The 20,450-nt window shown below is 44.9% G+C and overlaps 8 protein-coding genes across 8 annotated transcripts; 4 read left to right on the top strand and 4 right to left on the bottom strand.

The window, feature by feature from the left end:
- The first annotated feature begins 249 nt into the window (after positions 1–249).
- BDV38DRAFT_265758 (malate dehydrogenase) lies at positions 250–2,577 on the top strand. The gene is made up of 9 exons (XM_032056386.1): positions 250–547; positions 606–637; positions 708–818; positions 893–980; positions 1,049–1,426; positions 1,485–1,569; positions 1,618–1,762; positions 1,825–1,961; positions 2,136–2,577. Exons 1-9 carry the CDS (start codon positions 535–537, stop codon positions 2,140–2,142), a joined length of 996 nt encoding a protein of 331 aa, XP_031907034.1. The 5' UTR covers positions 250–534; the 3' UTR covers positions 2,143–2,577.
- On the bottom strand, positions 2,235–3,503 carry BDV38DRAFT_37811 (trafficking protein particle complex subunit). Its single transcript, XM_032063255.1, has 4 exons — positions 3,041–3,503; positions 2,830–2,947; positions 2,644–2,733; positions 2,235–2,576 (listed from the first exon to the last, which is right to left on the bottom strand). Exons 1-4 carry the CDS (start codon positions 3,256–3,258, stop codon positions 2,445–2,447), a joined length of 558 nt encoding a protein of 185 aa, XP_031907033.1. The 5' UTR covers positions 3,259–3,503; the 3' UTR covers positions 2,235–2,444.
- Positions 3,487–6,350, bottom strand: BDV38DRAFT_265724 (Siz/PIAS RING finger protein). Its single transcript, XM_032056385.1, has 6 exons — positions 5,826–6,350; positions 5,351–5,701; positions 4,974–5,290; positions 4,767–4,872; positions 4,486–4,711; positions 3,487–4,420 (listed from the first exon to the last, which is right to left on the bottom strand). Exons 1-6 carry the CDS (start codon positions 5,971–5,973, stop codon positions 3,910–3,912), a joined length of 1,659 nt encoding a protein of 552 aa, XP_031907032.1. The 5' UTR covers positions 5,974–6,350; the 3' UTR covers positions 3,487–3,909.
- Positions 6,351–6,434: 84 nt separating this feature from the next.
- BDV38DRAFT_265719 (DUF2423 domain-containing protein) lies at positions 6,435–7,247 on the top strand. The gene is made up of 3 exons (XM_032056384.1): positions 6,435–6,702; positions 6,799–6,837; positions 6,899–7,247. The coding sequence occupies exons 1-3, from the start codon at positions 6,525–6,527 to the stop codon at positions 7,051–7,053; spliced, it is 372 nt and encodes a 123-aa protein (XP_031907031.1). The 5' UTR covers positions 6,435–6,524; the 3' UTR covers positions 7,054–7,247.
- Positions 7,248–7,350: 103 nt separating this feature from the next.
- On the top strand, positions 7,351–10,957 carry las21 (mannose-ethanolamine phosphotransferase LAS21). Its single transcript, XM_032056383.1, has 7 exons — positions 7,351–7,797; positions 7,854–7,898; positions 7,953–8,241; positions 8,305–8,432; positions 8,488–8,858; positions 8,925–9,947; positions 9,997–10,957. Exons 1-7 carry the CDS (start codon positions 7,598–7,600, stop codon positions 10,545–10,547), a joined length of 2,607 nt encoding a protein of 868 aa, XP_031907030.1. The 5' UTR covers positions 7,351–7,597; the 3' UTR covers positions 10,548–10,957.
- Positions 10,690–11,351, bottom strand: BDV38DRAFT_289140 (uncharacterized protein; the record flags this gene model as incomplete). The annotated part of the gene is made up of 2 exons (XM_032061190.1): positions 10,690–11,065; positions 11,122–11,351. The coding sequence occupies 2 exons, from the start codon at positions 11,349–11,351 to the stop codon at positions 10,690–10,692; spliced, it is 606 nt and encodes a 201-aa protein (XP_031907029.1).
- An 869-nt stretch (positions 11,352–12,220) lies between these two features.
- Positions 12,221–15,082, bottom strand: BDV38DRAFT_290914 (putative meiosis protein MEI2; the record flags this gene model as incomplete). Its single annotated transcript, XM_032061599.1, has 14 exons — positions 12,221–12,561; positions 12,621–12,726; positions 12,780–12,859; positions 12,912–12,955; positions 13,008–13,036; positions 13,096–13,113; positions 13,167–13,197; positions 13,259–13,277; positions 13,335–13,401; positions 13,456–13,491; positions 13,551–13,910; positions 13,966–14,400; positions 14,462–14,843; positions 14,949–15,082. The coding sequence occupies 14 exons, from the start codon at positions 15,080–15,082 to the stop codon at positions 12,332–12,334; spliced, it is 1,971 nt and encodes a 656-aa protein (XP_031907028.1). The 3' UTR covers positions 12,221–12,331.
- Positions 15,083–17,432: 2,350 nt separating this feature from the next.
- BDV38DRAFT_289138 (Rab GTPase-binding exocyst subunit SEC15) lies at positions 17,433–20,185 on the top strand (the record flags this gene model as incomplete). Its single annotated transcript, XM_032061189.1, has 9 exons — positions 17,433–17,483; positions 17,539–18,531; positions 18,591–18,722; positions 18,785–18,886; positions 18,939–19,048; positions 19,110–19,245; positions 19,298–19,747; positions 19,807–20,057; positions 20,107–20,185. The coding sequence occupies 9 exons, from the start codon at positions 17,433–17,435 to the stop codon at positions 20,183–20,185; spliced, it is 2,304 nt and encodes a 767-aa protein (XP_031907027.1).
- Positions 20,186–20,450: the final 265 nt, after the last annotated feature.

Here is a 20,450-nt window from a genome sequence, read left to right as displayed (position 1 = left end):
GCAGTAGTGGTACTAGAGATTTGGTGAACTGGTGTAATCTGTATTAGTCAAATGATAATAATTGCTGTGGATATGATGGTCTAGTATTGTTAGTTACTCCGGACTCTGGTTTTCTCCACATGTGATTGATCTTGGGAAACTGTCATAGTCATACCTGCATGGCGACGCTCTGAGTATTTAAGAAATATAAGAGAGGATACATTTATATATATAGGGATTCCCCCCAGGAAGGATTACTACTGGGCGTACGATATCAATCTCGATCGGTTTATACCTGATTACTTCCGTACCCCTCCCTCCCCCTTCCCCACCACCTTTCTCCCCGATTTCCTTTTTCCTCCCCTCTTAGCTTATTTACCCCTCTTTCCCTGCCTTGAACTCAACTGTTCCTTCCTCCATCCACCACCCACATTAACGGGCTCCCTCCGTTTCTTTGTCTTCCTTGTTCTTCAAACTCCCCAGACCGCTAACACATCTCTTCGTTTATAACGGAACAGACCAATTCAATAGTTTGATTCAAAAGCCTCTTCCATCATGGTCAAAGCTGGTGAGCTAGCAATCCTTAGCAGATGACACTCTCCATGGGCACTAACTTGAAGTGCTAGTGGTACTTGGAGCTTCTGGTGGCATTGGCCAGGTATGGATATCCCTATACCTGACTACCCTGGTCTCATTGTGGCCCTGTTTGATGCTGACTATCCCTCTAGCCATTGTCTCTCCTGCTGAAGACCTGTCCCTTGGTTGAAGAGCTTGCTCTCTACGATGTTGTGAACACTCCTGGTGTTGCTGCTGATCTCTCCCACATCTCGTCTATCGCTGTACGTTGTTGCCGTAATGGGAATTGCCCGAGGGAAGGGGCGAAAAATGGTATCATACTTACTTGAGCGATTAGAAAATCTCCGGCTTTCTGCCCAAGGAAGATGGGCTGAAACAAGCCCTTACTGGTGCTAACATTGTTGTCATTCCGGCCGGTATCCCCCGTAAGTCCTTACCCTTTCGTATTGCTCCTCGTATGTTCGCTGGTGGTCGGTTTTCTAATAGCTGATAGGCAAGCCTGGTATGACCCGTGACGACCTCTTCAAGATCAACGCCGGCATAGTGCGAGACTTGGTCAAGGGGATTGCAGAGTTCTGCCCCAAGGCGTTTGTTCTGGTTATCTCAAACCCCGTTAATTCTACTGTTCCTATTGCTGCAGAGGTGCTCAAAGCCGCTGGCGTCTTTGATCCTAAGCGCCTCTTCGGTGTCACCACTCTGGACGTCGTTCGTGCAGAGACCTTCACCCAAGAGTTCTCGGGCCAGAAGGATCCTTCTGCTGTTCAAATCCCAGTTGTGGGTGGCCACTCTGGCGAGACCATTGTCCCCCTCTTCAGCAAGACTACTCCCGCAATTCAGATACCGGAGGAGAAGTATGACGCACTGATCCACCGTGGGTTGTCCCAGAGAATCTCATGAATATCTGGCTGTAAACACTAACTATACTTAAGGTGTCCAATTTGGTGGAGATGAGGTGGTCCAAGCTAAGGATGGCGCTGGTTCCGCCACCTTGTCTATGGCCTATGCCGGTTACAGGTAGGGATGCTACGTACCGTGAAAATACCCGCGGCTAACACGCGATAGGTTCGCCGAGAGTGTTATCAAAGCTTCGAAGGGTCAAAAGGGCATTGTCGAGCCTACCTTCGTCTACCTGCCTGGAATTCCCGGCGGTGATGAGATTGTCAAGGCAACTGGCGTGGAATTCTTCTCTACTCTTGTAACCCTAGGAGTAAGATTCATTTCCTCACATAATCTCCTTTCATATCACGGTAGGCTAACGCTATTAAATAGACCGATGGCGCAGAGAAGGCTAGCAACGTCATTGAGGGCGTGACCGATAAGGAAAAGAAGCTCCTTGAGGCTTGCACGAAAGGCCTTAAGGGTAATATCGAGAAGGGCATCGACTTCGTTAAGAACCCACCACCAAAGTAAACTCGCCCACCCCCGTTCATCAGTTGCAGGATTCCCACTCACCAGTCGGTAATTTGCCATCTATATCGCACTCCTGTCTCCACCGAAAGGACCTCGCACTTTCGGTGACTTACTGTGCAATTCGCGAAACTGAAAGAACCCCGCTAATCATTGATACCTGGGCAAGATAGGCTTTGAAGCATAAAATTATTTAAAGACGAATGGATGAACGTGGAATCGTGTCGCTCCGGTGGAAGAGGATAGCAGAGACAGGCAGAATGGAAACGAATTGTACTCATACCTGCACGAACTCATCTCTATGTACTGTAAGAGCAGGAAGAGTGGTCTGTGACCCGATTGTAGAGCATTAGCCGATTCGGTTACCCAGTCTATCTGATGCTGGGCTCGGTTTTCAGGCCCTTTTGCTGTACTGTCCCAAGGCTATCTCCGCTGCGAGAATGGACATTTCATTACGTACAGGCCAGCTGTTCGCACTCCATTCATGATTTGGGTTGGACTGTTTTGATCTGAAATGTTGCTCCCGGAAGCTCACCCGTCTCGGCCTGAACAGTAGTATTGATCCCCAGGTTTGATAAAGCGCCGCGAATGACACCACACGGGAACCATAAATACTAGAGCTTGGTTAGATAACAGCAATTACTAGCTTATTAAGGGGTCAAGCAACTGATATTCCCATACCGCCTGAGCCATGGACACCGCCTCGCTTCTCACAGACATGCTCATCCTTGCGAATGGCCGGAATGAATTATCGGTCAGAACATATACCCCCTGTAAGAGTTTGTCAGCCAGCCCTCTTCTTCCTCAAGGCAGGGTTTGGCGTGCGACAATAAACTCGTGTCCGTATGGCGGCGTGGATGTGCATACCCGATGATTGGTCTTCAAATTATCGACCTGCTTCTTGAAAAGGATCGTCCATAAGTCTTTGCACAAAAACTTAATAACATCGAGATTATCCGAGAATCTAGGGCGGTCTCGAGAGAATCTACAGAGAGCATAAGCGCAAGGGCACCTAGTTAGCCTGGATCTAGATATAACTGAATGGGCTGGTATTCTTGCCCCCGGCACCGCAGCTTACCTTTCTGCGAGGCCTTGTCCAACTCTGTATCCAAGAGATTCGAGGCGGAAAAATGTCGTTTCCCTAATCTCATCATCATCGGGAATTGTATCGTCAGTTGAAAGTTCCTTCGCCAGGCGTTCTGCCATAGGTACTAGCTCGATTAGGAGAAAATCAAGACATGAAGCGCTTAAAGCCCGTGCTTGTGGCTCAGCCGAAGCTGGAGTATCGAACGACATCACGGTTGAACTTTGTTCGTTGTTGACCCTTGTGAAATGAAGATGGCCCCCGAGATGGGTCCGCAGCTGGTTGGAGCGCAGTAACAGCGGTTATCTTTAGGAATTAGCCGTCGTATCCCATACCCCTCCATAAGATCATAGGAGAATTCTGACTTAATTCCACCACTGCGTGACGGAGAATGGGTGACGGAAGGGATGGTTAGTTGTTACCTCATGCGGTGGCTGATCTCCGTTGACTAAATAGTAAAGAGTGTCGGCATCAAGCGGTTCCGCTTCCAGCCTCAATTGAATTTAGTTTTATTGAGTAATTGTCCAAACGCTCAAGGTAACTAATTAACCCATTTATCTAATGCGCATGAATTTGTCCTAATGCATAGACCACGATTAATGAAACAAAAATCAGTGTTTCCTTTTGTTCCCTCTTGCAACTATAGTTCGAAACTTATGCTTCCCGAGAAGACCCTATGCTAGACGAGGATTTGCTACATTGGGGCCAGAAAGAACAAACGATAAAAGGTAGAGTCCGATATATCCCATATTCGAAAAGGAAGTGAACGAATTCATTCTCCAATTGAACTTATGCAATGTTATCAAACACCAGAAACCGAATGCGCCGCGACACCGTTAGATGCTAAAATTGATAAAGTGAGATTAAGCATTATAGCCACTTGTTTGGGTTGGAGATTCAGAACTAGTAGTCTGACCAGCACGAGGAGCAGCCTTGCCGTTTGCTAAAGCAATGTTGTATGAACTCTGAAATTCTTGCCGGGGTATAGGTCGATTTAGCAAGTTTAAAGCTGGCCGTTTGGGCGGTCTTACAGGAGAACCATCGTCATTATCGTCATCACTCCCCGTAAGGTCAATCACCTGGGCTGCAGGACGCTTGCTTGTTGACAAACGAGCTACAGATGATGTCGATGAAGGCTCCCGTGATTGAGCTGGGGTTCTTTGTAGAGATAAACTCGCGGCTGGAAGAGATTCCTGTTTAACGGGCGTGTTTCCAAGTTCCTTTATCTCTATTAAATCGTCATCGTCTGACTCAGGAGTTACTCCACCAGCTTCTGAAGCGTCGTCGACTTTCGGATTTGACCATCTGCCGTCTGGCTCCATAACAACCTGTTCAACATCTGGCGATGTTGAGCGAAGTATATCATCAACATACCTGTGTTGTCAGTACCAGAACCAGAACCAGGACCGCAACCACAACCGCTCCACGTTTGAACTTACTGGTCGATTTGTAATGACTCAAAGCTGGTCGCTTTAGAACACACGGGGCACGACCACGTTGGGGCCTGTTCTTGCAATTGTAGGAAAGAGTATGCATCAAAGCATTGATTATGAGTGCATATTACTGAACGGCAGGGGACCGCGATTCGAAGTGTAGATAAAGGACACTTCAATGACATGACGCTAGATGTTGCAACGATGTCCGTGTCATCCGCTCTGCTTTTCACTGCTCGCCTTTTAAAATTGGTCCTCTAACAGATACCCAAGAGGGGCGAACATACTTTCTCGTAGTACTTGGTCCTTCGAGATTGTCTTCCTCATCTTCAACTCAGCTACTAGTTCCTCAACTGGATGTCGCTGAACGAGACTGACAAGCACAAAGAATCTCTAATAGCAGGTCAGCACTGGATGCCTGATATCAAAGTTGAGTGTTAGATGGGGAGGAAAAGAACACGGGATAAATAAATCAACACGGGTTTAACGCTTGCCTTTGTAGTGAGGGCATAGGTCATAACAATATGGTTCGGATATCCAGGTTTCTTGCGAATATAGTCAGTCACATCAGCCGGTCTCGTCGTACCTGGTTTGTTTTTTAGTCCTCGCAAGTTAGCCTTCACCTCGTCGAGATTTGCTTTCAGCTCAACTTGGTGAGGGAAAGCAATGTCCGATTTCGTATACTGATTAAGCCCAGTATCTGCAGCACAGTAAACCATTACCCTAAGGTTCGGATCGGCCTGTAACCTAAAAGCTACATCTTGGTTGAGAACCACTCTAAGTTCTACACTGTCCCTAGTCTGTTCGCGTACTTTGCGATATTAGATAGGAACGGACATGGCAAACTGAGGAGTAACACCCGATAACTCACCTTTGCATTCCACAACAGGTGTAAGCTGTTGGAATATAGTGTAGAAAGGACTTTCTTTGAAATTTAACCGGCCTAGAAGCAAATGAGAACTGGCCCCGGAATGTAAAGACATGAAAATCGGCATCGGGAGAATACCAGAAGTGAGCCCATGCGACGTCATTGGCGTGCTCAATGGCGATGACCGGTGTTGTGTAGACAAGGGTTGATTAGCTGAAGGAGACTGATATTGGTGACTAGGTAATGACTGTGGCGTTGAAGGCTGCGGCATTGATCGATGTGCTGTGGCGTACACGGCTCTCTTTAGGTTATCGTACCGCTCAATTTGTCCTCCTTGATTGAGCCTCTCAATGACTAGCAGATCCAAGAACAGTTAGCTTTCTATGCATCTGATTAACCTTCTGTGTGCTTCAAGCGAATACTATGGGAAGCCTCGCTGTCTGGAAAACAAAACCGGGAAAATATGAGGGCAACAGACAGTCAATGATTCGGAGCTGAAGCGAAGCTTTCACTCCAGAAACAGCGAGCCCCTCACTTCTCAGTATCTCCTTGAGCTGCGCGTTCGTCATTGTTTTCACCAAAGCAACCACGCTTTGAAGCTCGGATGACTGGCCAACAGAGGCCATGATGGTAGTAATGGTGGGGCAGTCGGCCGTTATAGCATTCAAAGAGTAAGAAGGATTTCAAGAGGTGATTCCAAAACAGGCGCGCAATATCTGGCGACTCTGATAAAAGACATCTCAATCCTTCTGTTTCCTTAGTTTGGCGAAGGCAAAAAGAGACAAGATATAAAAAAGGTCCAAAACTAAACCTCACTTTAAATTGGTACCAGGAGACTGATTTAATGAAAAGAATAGAACTTCGGTTGGCACACACCCCGGCTGGGATTGCTTTGCGACTGCAGTCGGCGATGATTGCGGAGGTGAGAAAACGGCCTCCGATAGGATGACTTATATCCACCGCCAACTGTAGAGAAGGTTTATGTTTCAGAGCGGCTAATCCAAAAAGGGAAGAAAAAAAAAAAAGACCGGCCACAAGAAGTAGGTGAAAGCCGAATAGACTTCATTGCATAACACATTCACAGAACCCATTCTCTGCTTCTGTCAAACTTCTTAAAATTTAGAATCACACGTTTATCCAAGTATTGTTCTCCTCCTTCTTTTCTTCTTTCATCGAGATGGCAAAGAGTGTCCGAGCGAGTGTCCAAAAGCGCAACAGAGCGAAACTGCGAGCCACTGTCTTTGGGCCAGTTGTTGATGCACGAACTGAAAGACTCTCTGCTAAGCTGCAGGAGCTTGCCTCCCAGCCAAAACCAAGTAATGAAGAGAAATCAGATATGTCTCTGGGCATGAAGGGTAGGCTTTCCCTTTGATTTATTTTTATTTCAAATTTTGTTTATCTATGCGCCCTTGTATTTGGCGAGGAACTCACGAAGTAATTGCGCTATACAGATCGCCAGGAAGAGACTAAGAAATCACAAACAAGTGAAGGTCAGTGTCACATACGCTCTTTAGTCAATTTCTCTGTATATTAAAGGCTCACTGTCTCTAGATATGGACATTGACAACGGTTCCATCAAAACTACTGAGAGTCGCTCTCACAAAGGAGGGCGGATTCATAAACGCCACAGCAATAGAAAAAACCGCTCGTCTATCGTATTCCGTCCACACCAGTCTAAGAACAAGAAGGGTCCGAAGAGGAGGTGAAAGTTTTAGGCACCATTTATTTCATAAACACTTGATTGGCGTTCGGGGTTATCTACAACATCATCACATTGTGTTTCCGTTATTATCAACAACAATTAAAATTTATGAACCCAACAGCGTCACCCAGGGGTCCCATCAATTTTGGTCAAATCTTCCTGCCTCCGAATATGGAGTCAGACAAGGCTAGAGTGTCGCCGGCTAGTTTATGTAGCCTCTGCCGTTCTGTAGCCTAAGAGGCGTTCGTAGCCCCTCTTCCTGCTGGATACTCGCAGTGCTACCTGGTAGTGTTAGGAATGGGGAACGCAGAATGCCATATGATGGATGCACCTCCTCAAACAGAAGGCGGTGTGCTGAATATGGGTAGTTTTTGTATACAGTAGCCGATCGAAGTATAACCCCTTTTGGAGTTGTCACTATTTGCTTGATTTTCATTGTTACATGGACAGTGTAACGAATTCGGACATGTCAGCTTGGGTACGGTATAGGCCAATATAACTTACTTGAAATTGCTCCAGCGTGTGGCAGAAGCCACTGAGAAATAGCCATGAAGGTTGCTACATCGAAGTGGACGATACTCATTGCCAACATACTCGTCCCCATATCGATTCTCGTCTTTTCCTCCGGGTTTTTCCCTTATAAGACTTTGCTTCCGGGCTTCGCAACCCATGAACACACCAGCAACGGTCAAATCCCGCCGGGCGTATTCGACAAAGTTGTTTTTATGGTAGTTGATGCGTTGCGGAGGTACGATCGCAAACTTTACTGAGATCCCCGGTACTTCAGGCTGACCTTCATGCTAGCGATTTCGTCTATTCCCAACACTCTGGGTTTATATTCACTCAAAGGTTAGGAGGAGGAGGATTATCGTTTGACCCCACACACTAACAAGAGGTCCATAGCTTAATTCGGTCAGGCGCTGCTCTTCCATTCACTGCTTATGCTAGCGCTCCAACTGTCACAATGCCCCGGCTCAAAGCCATAACAACAGGGTCCGTGCCATCATTTCTTGATGTGATACTTAATATTGCAGAGGCTGATACCTCGTCGACTCTCATGCACCAAGATACATGGTTAGCGCAATTGAAAGCAAAAGGTGGTAAATTGGTCATGTATGGAGATGACACTTGGCTGAAGTTGTTTCCTGGGATGTTTCACAGGGCTGATGGGACTACAAGCTTCTTTGTGTCGGTCAGTACACTCCAATGGCACTGCCAGACGTGCAGTCATATAGTGAGCTAAGCATCGTTGTAGGATTTCACAGAAGTAGACAATAATGTGACTCGCCACATTCCCAATGAACTCTTGCAAGATGACTGGTCAGCTTTCATAATGCACTACCTTGGGCTTGACCATATAGGACACAAAGCTGGTCCTAATAGGTAAGGTGCTACAACCGCTGCTGTATTTTGTAACATTCTCTTGACACATTTCTAGCCCTTACATGATAACAAAGCAACATGAGATGGATTCTGTTGTTAGCATGGTGTACACAGCTTTAGAGCAAGAGAAACATCTCGAAACAACCCTCTTTGTATTATGTGGTGATCATGGGATGAACGATGCTGGGAATCATGGCGGTTCGTCTGTGGGCGAGACTTCGCCGGCTTTGCTTTTTATCTCACCTAAATTTCAGCGACTCGAAACTCGAAAAGATAGTCCAACGGAAGAATTCAGTGACCTACAATATTACCACACTGTTGAACAGACAGATATCACACCGACACTGGCAGGGCTCCTAGGCTTACCAATTCCCTTGAATAGCCTGGGTGTCTTTATCCCAGAGCTTCTTGCAATGTGGGACTACGGTAAGGGTCCCTTATCATTCTGAGCAAACAAAGAAGCTAAGTTATTACCCCGAACCTCGGCATCAGGACCGCACAGGATTCATATGCTACTCGAAAATGCCAAGCAGTTGCTGGAAGCCGTTAAAGGATCGTTTCCGAGTTACAGCTTTGAGTTGAATTTGATGCCTGCCATTTGTAGCTCTCAATCGTTGACCGATATTGAGCGTGTTCAGTGCGCTTGGTTCCGCGTGCTTGAAATACTCAATGGTTCAGGTGTTGATTACGATAGCGAAGCCTCTTCAGATATCGAGTCTGCCCTTCTGCTGTTTTTGAGGAGTGCCCAGAGGCTAATGAGCAGTGCCGCGAGTGATTATAAACTTATAAGGCTCTATTTTGGGCTTTCCGTTGCCGGCTTTGCTATCTCACTTACCATTTTCCCAGTTAAAAAGCTGTTAGTGAATTTCGCGCCGGCTGGAATGTTTTTGGGGTTTAGCATTCTAGGCTATAGCACTATGATGTTCGCAAGTAGCTACGTGGAAGAAGAGCAGCAGTACTGGTACTGGATATCTATGGGATGGGTGATTTACCTACATGTTAAGTATGCTGGTTACTTCCAGGGCAATTCAATTCACAAATCTAGCCCAGTGGAAGGCTATTGGTCATCTGTACCTTCACTTCCCAGGTTTGGCGCAGCTGCGCTAGCAGTGTCTTATCGAGTTCTGCGAAGATGGAATCAGACAGGCCAGAAATTCGCTGCTCAGCCAGACATTACGGGGTCCTTCTTTCCTTCTCACCAGCATACTTTGTGGGCCTTGGTGATTCTGACGTACGCTGATACTTGTGTGCACCTTCTCTTCAACCTTCCTGCGTCAGCGCTTTGGTGTTTTGTTAGTTGCGTGGTGACACTGGCAGCCTTTCTTTTCAAGTTATCATTGACGGCATCTGACTCCCCCGAACTTCTCGGGAACTCCTTCTTGCAGCCGGTGGCCATGGTGAACGATGGAATGCACCTGGTTTATCATGCAAGAATGGTTCTTTGTGGGATATCTCTTCTCATGATATATTCCTTGTATGCCAGGAAAGCCCACGAAACGACTCACAAGGACAGAGGCAAGTACTGATCTCCAAAGCCTTACCGAATGATCCTAACAGAGAAAAGGGCCACCGAGCACCATCTTTCACGAGACTCTCACTCTTTTTCTGTTGATGCAATCGAGAGTGACGAACATACCCGCGTTTCTGATTTTTAGAGTACAAATCACCATCCTCGCATCGATGCGTTTATCAACCGTGGAACAAACCATAACCTCCCTGCTCATGCAATATATGACATTTTACGCATTTGGAGGCTCAAATGCCATTTCGTCGGTCGACCTTTCAAACGCATATAACGGTATCGGTACCTACAGTGTTGTTATCGTTGGTGCCTTGACTTTCATCAGCAACTGGGCCGCCCCAATATGGTGGGTCTCAGCCAGTAGGCTGCTCCGTTCCTCGCAGAATCAGGAAGGAAATAAGGCACATGTAACCATACTGACTCTTCATACGGCAACAATGTTAATGTCGGTGATGGCGGCGTGTACGACGTTAAGGACACATCTTTTCATCTGGACAGTCTTCTCCCCTAAATACCTTTACACTATGGCATGGGCAATGATCAACCACATTGTGGTAAATGTACTAGGAGAGATCGATTGGCGCCTTTCATGAAGAGATAAGCTCTCTACGGTATTTTTCATGGGGAATCATAATTGCCAAGACAGCTCTAACTCCGCTCGGTGTTCCAATGGTGACGAGTATGATGAGTTATTGACAAGAGAAAACGAGAACCAACAGATTGTAAGATAATGAATTACAAGAGATTATCGAAAAGGTCGTCAATGGCATCCTTTTTCTTCTTTCTCTTCTTATTTTTACTCTGCTTTACGGCGAAATCCGTAATCTTCTTCGATTTCTTCGAGCTGGACTTCGGGCATTCTTCTAGCTTTGAGCAAGGCTTCTCTAGAAATTCCCCCAGACCTGACAAAGCGTTATCTCGAGACAGAACCTCCCCGACATCTTCTGGGCCATCGATCCTAGCGTGTGAAGTGGCCCTACGGGCTTCTGTCTGAGCTGCAAACTTCATTTCTTTGTCAATTCCTGTGGATTTTGCAAGGCAAGCCAATGTGCCTAATAACACTGCCCCAAGAGTAGAAAATTGCCCATCGGCCACAACTGTTGAGAAAGCCCTAATTGATTGTTAGTTATTATGTTCACGTGACATATCTTCTTTTCCGGAGCTCACAGGTAACACCTTGGAAGGACATGGTTCGCAAGGCACTGTATGTGTAGATCAGGAGATTCTGCCGCTCCGCTAGGTGATTGTATACAGTCAAGAGATCGCGCGAGGTTCCAGGTGGTATGCTTTAATACTGACAGCCACTTCCACCATTTGGTCTTCTTATGTTGATTCTTATTGCGGTGGTATACCAATTTAAGCATGGAATGCACGGTATAAATCTTCTCTGCTTCCATTTCGATTATGCAATTTGACATAATAGGTAACCTCACATACAGCTGAAGGGCGTCAAGCCAAATCCTCTTTCTTCAGACCTTGCTCTTTTGGAGAGACTGGATTTCGAAAACTGGCGGGCTATTTGACCCGTGATTATTGCATGGGCCAGTCCTTAGAGCGAATAACACCTTTTCTTTTCTTTTCTTTTCTTTTGTCTCTCTTTGTGTGTGTCTCTTTTTGTGTGTGTGTGTGTGTGTGTGTGTGTGTTCTCCTTTGGATCCTACACAGAGTGCGTTGTTGGACATAAGAACTTTTAGCTCACGGGTAGTTCGAATAAAGTGCTGGTGGGGGCACAAGATACCGAGTATTTAATATTTCATCTCGCGAAGTCTAGACTCTCTCAGATTAAGGCCATGTGAATACTATATCTATGATACATGGGTACATCTCAATAGGGTTATTGTAAGTACTTCACTCAGCTTCACCTTGATTGCGTCGTTGTTCATTGATAAATGCATTTTGTAACGTACAAGAGCGTGGGAAGGACCCGAATCTCTCCGAGAAAGGCTTCCAAGGGAGATAAACCCAACATTCAGACTCAAACCGAGACACCACATCCGAGCCTACCAGGGCGTAGAATGTTTTTTTTCCCGCGGGTCAAAAACGTCGGTTGTCTCTCCAAGTAAACTTTGTACTTAGAAAAGGGAGATGGAAAAAATGTAAGAGATGAGACGAGTAAAGGGGAATGGTGAGGGATGGTGCGGGATGGACTAACAATAATTCCCTTCTTTGCGCAACAGGCCACAAATCAGACATATGCGAACAGATCTCCATACTCATGTTCAACTGACTCTTGTTTTTACCTCTCCTATTCTCTTCAACCCCTTCCCCCCCACCCCCCTCTTCTCTCTCTCTCCCTTTTTCTTTTCTTTTTTTTTTCTTGTTTTATTTTCAACCATCAAGTCGAGTGTAGACTTCGCCCACTGAAGAGTGCACCAAATCACGAGGTCCTAGGACCACCGTCCATAGTCGGATTATACCACATTTTCATGGCAGGGTAAGTGCAAGGGGCACTCCTTAGACCGCTGCCAACACCAGAGGAATGCTTTGGGGTAAGTGTCCTAACATATACAATTTCTCTTTCTGCAGCAGTTGTTCCGCGGTCAAATTGCGAGCGACGGCGACGCTGCTCATCCCGATATTGCTGACCAACTCGCGGAGCAAACAAACCTATGAAATAGGACATCAGGTTAATGGCATTTTATACAGCCACTATGTATCATACTAACCGACATGCTCAGCATTCTCGATACTGCGACGCATTTTTGATGGATTGTCTGGTCCCGGGAAGCGATCCTCAGTGCCAGCAAGAGGTCCACTGCCGGTATGAAAAACCTGGATCCAGGTATCAGTTTCATTTTCTATGTCTCTAAGGGTATACCACGAACCTTTGGACGAAAGGACGGGTGCTCGAGCATGACGGAACTGTTCCGAAATTTTTGCACTAAACAATCTTTTCCTTGTATTGCTGTTTAAAGCTCAGATGACTATATACTCCTCGTAGATAACCCATGACTCACTGGCGTATGATACTTCAGCGACTTTGTCGCTATTAAAGCAGTTCCTATAGGACTGTTAGCACCGTGACCGTCTTGTTAGGTACTAGGGATTCTTGCCAGGTGCGCCCAGCTCGCACATTTACAAACTAGAAATGAGTAAGCGATGTGCACAATATGCTCGAATTCCGTCCGGCCCAGTACTAACATCGATAATATCAATCGGCTATTATTACGTTAGAGATGTTAAATGATGCGTGGGTATAGCAGATGTCTTACATCCTCAAAATTTATGAAGGCGTACCCGACGCTAGAATAACTTTGTAAATATGGCCAATCGTAAGGTTCAGTATGGTTGAGTTCTAACATACTTGCAGTTGTTCGCAAAATCTTCAATGAGCCGTCAGTTCTCTTGCAGAAAGTCATGCACTAGCCATGATTTCTTACCAATACGTAAGTACATAAAGTCATACTTTCCACGGCTTGTTTCATCAACAATAGCTTTGAGCATAGTCTAGTCATATTAGTCAGTAGATTTGCCTCTCCAGCCTCGTTCACTTGAACTTACCTGATCAATCTTATTCGGAATATTGCGGAGCATTATCTACTCACAACGTTCTGATTATGCGATGGACATCAATATATTTCAGGGTTGATACTTACGGTAGTCCGGACATCAAGACCGAGGCGAATTCGTTCGATATCTACCGCGTTCTGGCTACTTACGCGCAATTCAGGGAAACGACTAATTTCATGGCGAGGAGAAAGCAAGACTCCTTCACCTGCCCTAGACATCCAATCCATGAGACCAGCGTGCTCACCAGGAGGCACTGTAGAGCGTCCGGTAGGGCTGAGCTCCATAAATGGGGAGCGGTTCGGACGGTTCGGAGTCCAAATGGCATCCTTGAGGCACGGTGTTTCATATCGGAATAACCCATCTCTTGCAGGAGAAGGACTAGGAAGCGTATAACGTGGCTTATCCTCTATATCTGGCTTGAAAGACGAAACCTCAATGATACACTCCTTTGGATATAGCGTCAGCTCTTCTCATTCTCGCAGTTGGGATGCGTTAGCTCACCTCGACCGAGCTTCCATTGAGTGTAGTCATAACATTTTCCGCATCCCGGGTATTAAAAAACTCAAGATGAAACTCGCTAATGTTCTCTTGTCCAGTGGGCAAGGGATTGAAGGCTTTTATGTCACCGAAAGTTGTGACGATGGTCTCGAGTGAGCGGGTAATCGCGTGCTGATTCAAGGTGGGATTTCGAGAATCATAATAAACAGTTACAAGTAATTGGCCTTCATAATCAGAAACATTGGACAGAAGATTCGGCTCCGTATGCTGTACATATTCCTTGGCTGTAAGAGGGAACACGCGCCATTCGGGTCGAAGAAGTCGGACCTTCTCATTCGCCTTCTTTGCTTCACGGCTATCGGTGAAAGAAACGTATACCTTCCCCATGGAGTTAAGTTCCGTGAGAACAGGGCCTTTGAGGGTACCAAATTCACGCCGCTTCTCCAGGTTAGCAACGATCTCTCTTCCCTCTACTGCTAGGCTATTTTCACCAACTTACGTTGAAAAACCCAGCGAGCGCCATGTAAGTAAGGTTAGTTGGGACATTCTCAATAACGAGAGCACGACTGCGCCGCTCAGAGTCAAATTTCTCGAGGACTGCACCAGATGATAGGCTCCTAAACCCTCGAGCACTTCCAATTGTTTCATAGTTTGATGAACCCTGATCAAAAGGGCTCACAACCCCGCCACCTGTTTCATTTACTTCGGCGATGGAGTCGACAGCCAGATAGCTGACACTAGGAAGGGTACGTGTCATGGACTGGGCCAGGTTGCCGTTGGCCACGGTATCTACCATCCCAACCGGCGTAAAAGCCGCTGCAGTCGGTGAAAGTTGCACTCTGGATGTACTTGTCGGCGCCAGGAATGGATCAGATGCAGCCCTGAGTAGATTAGTAACTCTGGGTCAAAGGCTAAGTCTGATCTTTACTTGCATTGAGTATAGTTTCCGGAGCCCTGCGTCGCTTACCGGTCCATGGACACTGGACCCAGGGTAGCCTTTGGATCGGATATCCTCCGGTGAAAAAGCCGTGAGTTTAGTATCAGGGGATCCATTTGGAGAAGCTATCCCACTTGTGGAGCAGGGGCTACTCATACCACGAGGAGACTCGTTCACCTTCATCTCACGCGGCTATGGCTGCTCTCTGTAAAATAGCTTTTATTTCTTTTTGTTTTCTTTGGGGACACGCTTGGTCTTACACAATACGTGATAGAATAGGCGAATAACAACAGAGAACAATAGGATGGATCTGTAATCTTATTATGTGATATAGGATGTGTAAGGCATTGAAAAGAAATACTTAAACAGAGGTGGCAGCTATGTGAACACAAGACCGCACCCTATCTCCAAGAGAAACAGCTAAGGGGTGCTAGAGGGTAGAGCGATAGCAGAACATATCTTGAGTAAATACAAGTATGGGAAACCAACCGGCAGTTCACTGTATTAATTTGGAAGTACGCTGCATATAGTATCTTTGATTACGTAGATAGCCAGTGCAAACCAAACTACTAGTATTCAGTAGACGCCGTGTAGAATAAGTTTATACTGGCTACGGTGTAAAGATCGGAAACAGCAATTAACCCCCAAGATGATAGTTAATAAGAGGATGCTAGTTATTCATGCACTGCCATGTTAGACTTGCTGTCTTGCTGCAAGTTTTCCTTAGGAGTCGGAGACAGTTAGTGAATATTTCAATTAAGGTAGATCTTAAAGTGCGCCCACTACACAACTTTTTATACACCAGAAAAGGCAAACGCCCGCGTTATCCATGAAGATGTAAACACATTCTACTGGGAGAAGCAATTTTCTCGGGGTATATACAAGAGGGCCATCTGAACGTCAGGCTAAGAAGGGAGAGGCTAAAAGGAACAAGGAGTAAAGAATCTTTGAGCGGGAGTGTAGGTGAACTCAGGTGCCAAATGTTGCGAACACATGATTTATCTAAAAATTCTGTACATAGTCATCTGATTATATTGGCTCACAACCTTCTTCCTTTTCCAAATATACTTGGATTTATAGCTTACCTGGTAGTTTTTCGTTCCGAAATAGAAGGGTAGAAATAGTCATCTAGTGTATGGAACAATATAGAAATATGACAGCTAGTTAAATGGTAAGGAAGGGCCGAGGGATAGGGAATAATACAGAAGAAAAAGGGTACTACTTTTTTTGATGCACTATTACTAGTACTACAGCGTATGTACACTGTACAAGTGGATTAATCAGTAGAATTACCTATGTTACGGCCTCCACTAGGCAGTCTACTAATCAATAGTCTTGTAGAGGGCTGATAAATCAATATTCCATCTTCTTAGGCGCGTATTTGTTTTGTATATGAATAAGATCGAAATTTTTGAAGCTCTATTTTTACCACTAAATCTATATATATTACTAAACAAACTACGGAGTAGTTACATAGTTATACAATATGGACACATTATAGATTAGTAATTAGACATTGTAACTAACTAACATGTTCGGTAAGCACCCTGCGCATGCAAGTACCCTGCGCAGCTCTGTATTCCATACAAATCCACCCTTTTTACTACTTCAATATCTCAGTAACCAGAGATAGTAAAGATACAATAATAAATGTATAATATAGTATAGGGTAAATAAGACTATTGATAATTTTTTTATTTTTTTTCTTCTTAACTTTACCCTATAAAGTGGAAATATTAAAAATACAGCTGTAATATTCGATACTGAAAGAAGTATTGTTAATATAAGCTTCTTTACTTTATATATTAATAATTAAGTACTATTATATACTCTTCTTAAATTTTGGATTATTATAGCTTGTGGTTGCTGAGATATTCAAGTAGTAAAAAGGGCGGATTTGTATGGAATACAGAGCTGCGCAGGGTGCTTACCGAACACGTTACCCCTAGTTATAACTAGACTTGTTTCTTAATAGTAAAGAAATTATAACCTTTTAAAAATTCGAGACTTTTTAGTAGGTACCTTAAGATGAATTAGATTTTAGCCAGTAACTCTGTTGACAACCCCCCCCCCCTCCCCCTCCGGCTTTGATAGGACCTGAAAGGGAGTTAGAAATTAATAAAAATCATGTAAAGCGGCAGAATATTCTCTGACCCCAAGCTGCCTTTTCCGCCCCACCCTGACCCCCCAGCCACTAAATCCTGACCCCCTCGGAACTGGGACCCCATCATAGATGCAGCAGAACCCCCTGAGTTCGCTGAGGTAAACAGCACTTAGAACTAACCATGTTAATGACACTATACCCTAGACAGTAAGGTTAGATTGTAGCTGAGGTAAGACTACTCCGTGCACAAGCTAGTTATCCACATGCCTTATCCTAATAGGTATAGTACACTACGGACGAGAGTACCAAGGTACAAACAGCAAATCAGTTGGGTTATCTCTATACTGCTGTCCTTCATCCTGTTCACTTCTCTGCACCCCACTTCTTGCAAATGCTCAAAATATTTGACGCCTAAATTAAGCTATCGCCATGCCTTCTATGGTTTCTTCTCGCAATGAATCCGCATATGTTCTAAATCAGGTCAGATTCTGAAAATGAAAGTTGGTGGCCACTCTAATTCGTCTGGACTTATCAGATTATCATATCACCTTCAGATACGGATTATCTCGACCAGTTGATTCCTTCAATAAAGGAATATAGCGTGGGCAATCGAACTCCACAGTTACTACAGTCCTTGTCTAGGTTTGCTAGCGATAAGGAAGCTGAAATAGAAACCATCTGTAACACCAATCACCAAGAATTCGTCACATCAGTCAATCAACTCCTCCGTATCAGGGAAGGTACTGTGAGCCTAACAGCCGAAATCTTGGACTTAAATCAATCCATTCAAGCTAGTACTGAAAAGCTAGCTGAACAGAAGAAAGCTCTAGTTGAATCACGGAGCCACCGTCAAAATATTGATGAAACCTCCCGTGCTATTCAAGATTGCTTGGAGGTTCTCCGCCTCGCGAACCAAATTCATGATTTGTTAGCGAGGAAAAACCATTATGCAGCCCTTCGAACCCTTGATGAGCTCCAAAATGTTCACCTCAGGGGCGTGACCAAGTACAAAATCGCAGACATCATTCAGCGCTCAGTGCCAGCAACTCAAAAGGCCATAGCTGAGGCAGTGATGTCTGATTTAAACACTTGGCTATACAGAATCCGCGAGATGTCGCAATATCTTGGGGAAATTGCCTTGTATCATACAGATCTCCGTAAAACGAGGCTGAAGGAGAGGGCTGACAGGACGCCATATCTGGGTCATTTTAAATTAAATTCCGCCATTGAGCTTGTTTCTGATGAACATGAGGAATATGACCTCCTGCAGAACGAGGAACTACAAGTCGACTTCACGCCGCTGTTTGAATGCTTACACATTCACCAATCTCTTGGACATATGGATAAGTTCAGGATTGAGTATGCCAATACACGTCGTCGACAAAAGGAGCTATTGATACCTGCATCAATAACTCTCGTTGACGAGGATGGCGCAAGTCTACATAACCTTCTTGAAGAGATGGCAGGGTTTGCGATTGTTGAACGATCTACAATGAAGAGAGTGCCAGAATTACGATCTCCAGTCGATGTGAGCATTATCTCTTGTACATGTCTTCTGAGACAAGAAACGTAACTAATTCTTAATAGGTAGATGAACTCTGGGATTCTATGTGTCAAACAGCTGTGAACCTGATATTGAAGGCTCTTCCCGAAGTCGATAATGCCGAGAATTTGCTGAAAATTAAGAATCTGATTGCACTGTTCATGCAAACAATGAATGTCTGTTTCCCATCTGGGTCATTCACCCCACTAACTGACGACACTAACATGATTAAATGTAGAGTTGGGGTTTCCCTGTTGGTGTCTTTGACAACTTCTTGCTCACTCTCTTCAAGAAGTACGCTGAATTGCTCAAGAAGAGGTTCAGTGACGACTTTCAAGAGGTATTTCTGTTTCACCTTAATACTACTTGTCGCTGTACTCAAGTCATCAAAGATTGTATCCACAGATGATTATATGCCTATGCCCATCCAGACGCTGGAGGAGTTTGACAAAGTACTCAATGTTAGCTGGTACACGCCTGAGAAGCCACAGGAAGAACAAACGTACGTTTATATACCTAGTCCTCACTTATTTTGGCTCATCGACACTAACTTGTTATTCCAGTTTTCCATGTGTCTTGCCATTTTCTCAGATGTATCCCTTATGTTGCATTGACATTCGGAATTTTCTGAATCAGTTCTACTTCTTTGCCAACGACGATTTCTCCCACTCAAGTGTTATCGACGAATCCCTCAAAGATGTAAGTCTAACATAAGTAAATGCCGCAAAGGATGCTCACCAAACATGGCTAGGCACTCGATGAACTTCTTTCAAGCAAAGTTTGTGATACATTGGTTGAACGCCTTGCTTCTCAGTATTTGGGGCAGATCGTTCAGATACTCATTAATCTGGAGCATTTTGAACTCGCTTGTCATGAGCTCGAAAATCTCCTTGCAGCAGCGAGGTCTCACAATTCCATGGGTGGTCCCATCACCCTCAAAGCCACCGAAAAGTTCAGGAACAATAAAAAGGCGGCAGAGAAACGTATTTTTGAGGTGGTCAACTCTAAGATTGACGACCTCATTGAAACCGCAGAATATGACTGGATGGCTCCTGTTCCGCCTACAGAACCGAGCAACTACATGCAGACTCTAACCCGGTTCTTATCCAATATAATGAATTCGACATTGCTCGGGCTCCCCACCGAGATCAAGGAGCTTATTTACTTCGATGCTCTTAGCCATGCAGCAAATATGATTATTGTACGCACTTTAGAAAGCCTGTATTATTTTTCTTAGACTCTGCTGACCTTTCGTCTTAGGCGCTTCCTCTTGCCGCAGATGTAAAGAAGATCAACCCGAATGGTGTCATGGCTCTTGCAAAGGATGTTGAATACCTCTATCACTTTGTTGATAGTCTTGGTGTACCTATCCTCCGGGAAAACCTCGATGAGCTCCAGCAAACTGTGCAGTTGATGCAGGCGGATAATACTGATGAGTTCTATGATATTTCTACTCGGAATAAGAAGTATGGCCGCGTGGACGCCATAAACGGCCCAGTCCTACTGGAAAAGTATGTTTTCACAAACCCCATAATAGCCAGACATACTAACCTATCCAAGGTTGGTTCGCTCTATTCAAAGTCCCGTGAAGACTGACAAATTCACAACACTTTCTTCGAGATTCGGAAAGAAATCCTAGATAGGCCCATAACTGGGCTTGGGTAGACTCCTTATAAAAGCAGGCGCGGGATGTATGATAGAATAAATGTAAACATATACCTCATTTCTCAACGCGTATTGGAATGAGATGATTTATGGTGTATTTGGAGTCTGACTACACCAAATAATCACGTTACCATATCTTTCAACCATTTAGACAAATAGACATCACCAGCCTGTCACGAAAAATAACTCCATTATGAAGATCAAAGCCCGAGTCTCGCAAAATAAGGAACTACAAAAAC

This window comes from Aspergillus pseudotamarii, assembly GCF_009193445.1.
Source record: "Aspergillus pseudotamarii strain CBS 117625 unplaced genomic scaffold BDV38scaffold_133, whole genome shotgun sequence".
Lineage (NCBI taxonomy): Eukaryota > Fungi > Ascomycota > Eurotiomycetes > Eurotiales > Aspergillaceae > Aspergillus > Aspergillus pseudotamarii.
Note: the sequence above shows the minus strand (reverse complement) of the source record. Positions and strands in the feature narration are given on the sequence as shown.

Coding starts and splice junctions, on each gene's coding strand:
- BDV38DRAFT_265758 (XM_032056386.1), top strand. Junction 819..892: donor CCCACATCTCGTCTATCGCT/GTACGTTGTTGC, acceptor TTGAGCGATTAG/AAAATCTCCGGCTTTCTGCC. Junction 981..1,048: donor CATTCCGGCCGGTATCCCCC/GTAAGTCCTTAC, acceptor AATAGCTGATAG/GCAAGCCTGGTATGACCCGT.
- BDV38DRAFT_37811 (XM_032063255.1), bottom strand. CDS start 3,258: ATGTCGTTCGATACTCCAGCTTCGGCTGAGCCACAAGCACGGGCTTTA. Junction 2,948..3,040: donor GGACAAGGCCTCGCAGAAAG/GTAAGCTGCGGT, acceptor TGCTCTCTGTAG/ATTCTCTCGAGACCGCCCTA. Junction 2,734..2,829: donor ATTTGAAGACCAATCATCGG/GTATGCACATCC, acceptor AAACTCTTACAG/GGGGTATATGTTCTGACCGA.
- BDV38DRAFT_265724 (XM_032056385.1), bottom strand. CDS start 5,973: ATGGCCTCTGTTGGCCAGTCATCCGAGCTTCAAAGCGTGGTTGCTTTG. Junction 4,712..4,766: donor GGACCAAGTACTACGAGAAA/GTATGTTCGCCC, acceptor AAAGGCGAGCAG/TGAAAAGCAGAGCGGATGAC. Junction 4,421..4,485: donor GAGTCATTACAAATCGACCA/GTAAGTTCAAAC, acceptor CTGACAACACAG/GTATGTTGATGATATACTTC.
- BDV38DRAFT_265719 (XM_032056384.1), top strand. CDS start 6,525: ATGGCAAAGAGTGTCCGAGCGAGTGTCCAAAAGCGCAACAGAGCGAAA. Junction 6,703..6,798: donor TATGTCTCTGGGCATGAAGG/GTAGGCTTTCCC, acceptor TGCGCTATACAG/ATCGCCAGGAAGAGACTAAG. Junction 6,838..6,898: donor GAAATCACAAACAAGTGAAG/GTCAGTGTCACA, acceptor CACTGTCTCTAG/ATATGGACATTGACAACGGT.
- las21 (XM_032056383.1), top strand. CDS start 7,598: ATGAAGGTTGCTACATCGAAGTGGACGATACTCATTGCCAACATACTC. Junction 7,798..7,853: donor GTAGTTGATGCGTTGCGGAG/GTACGATCGCAA, acceptor CCTTCATGCTAG/CGATTTCGTCTATTCCCAAC. Junction 8,433..8,487: donor CACAAAGCTGGTCCTAATAG/GTAAGGTGCTAC, acceptor ACACATTTCTAG/CCCTTACATGATAACAAAGC.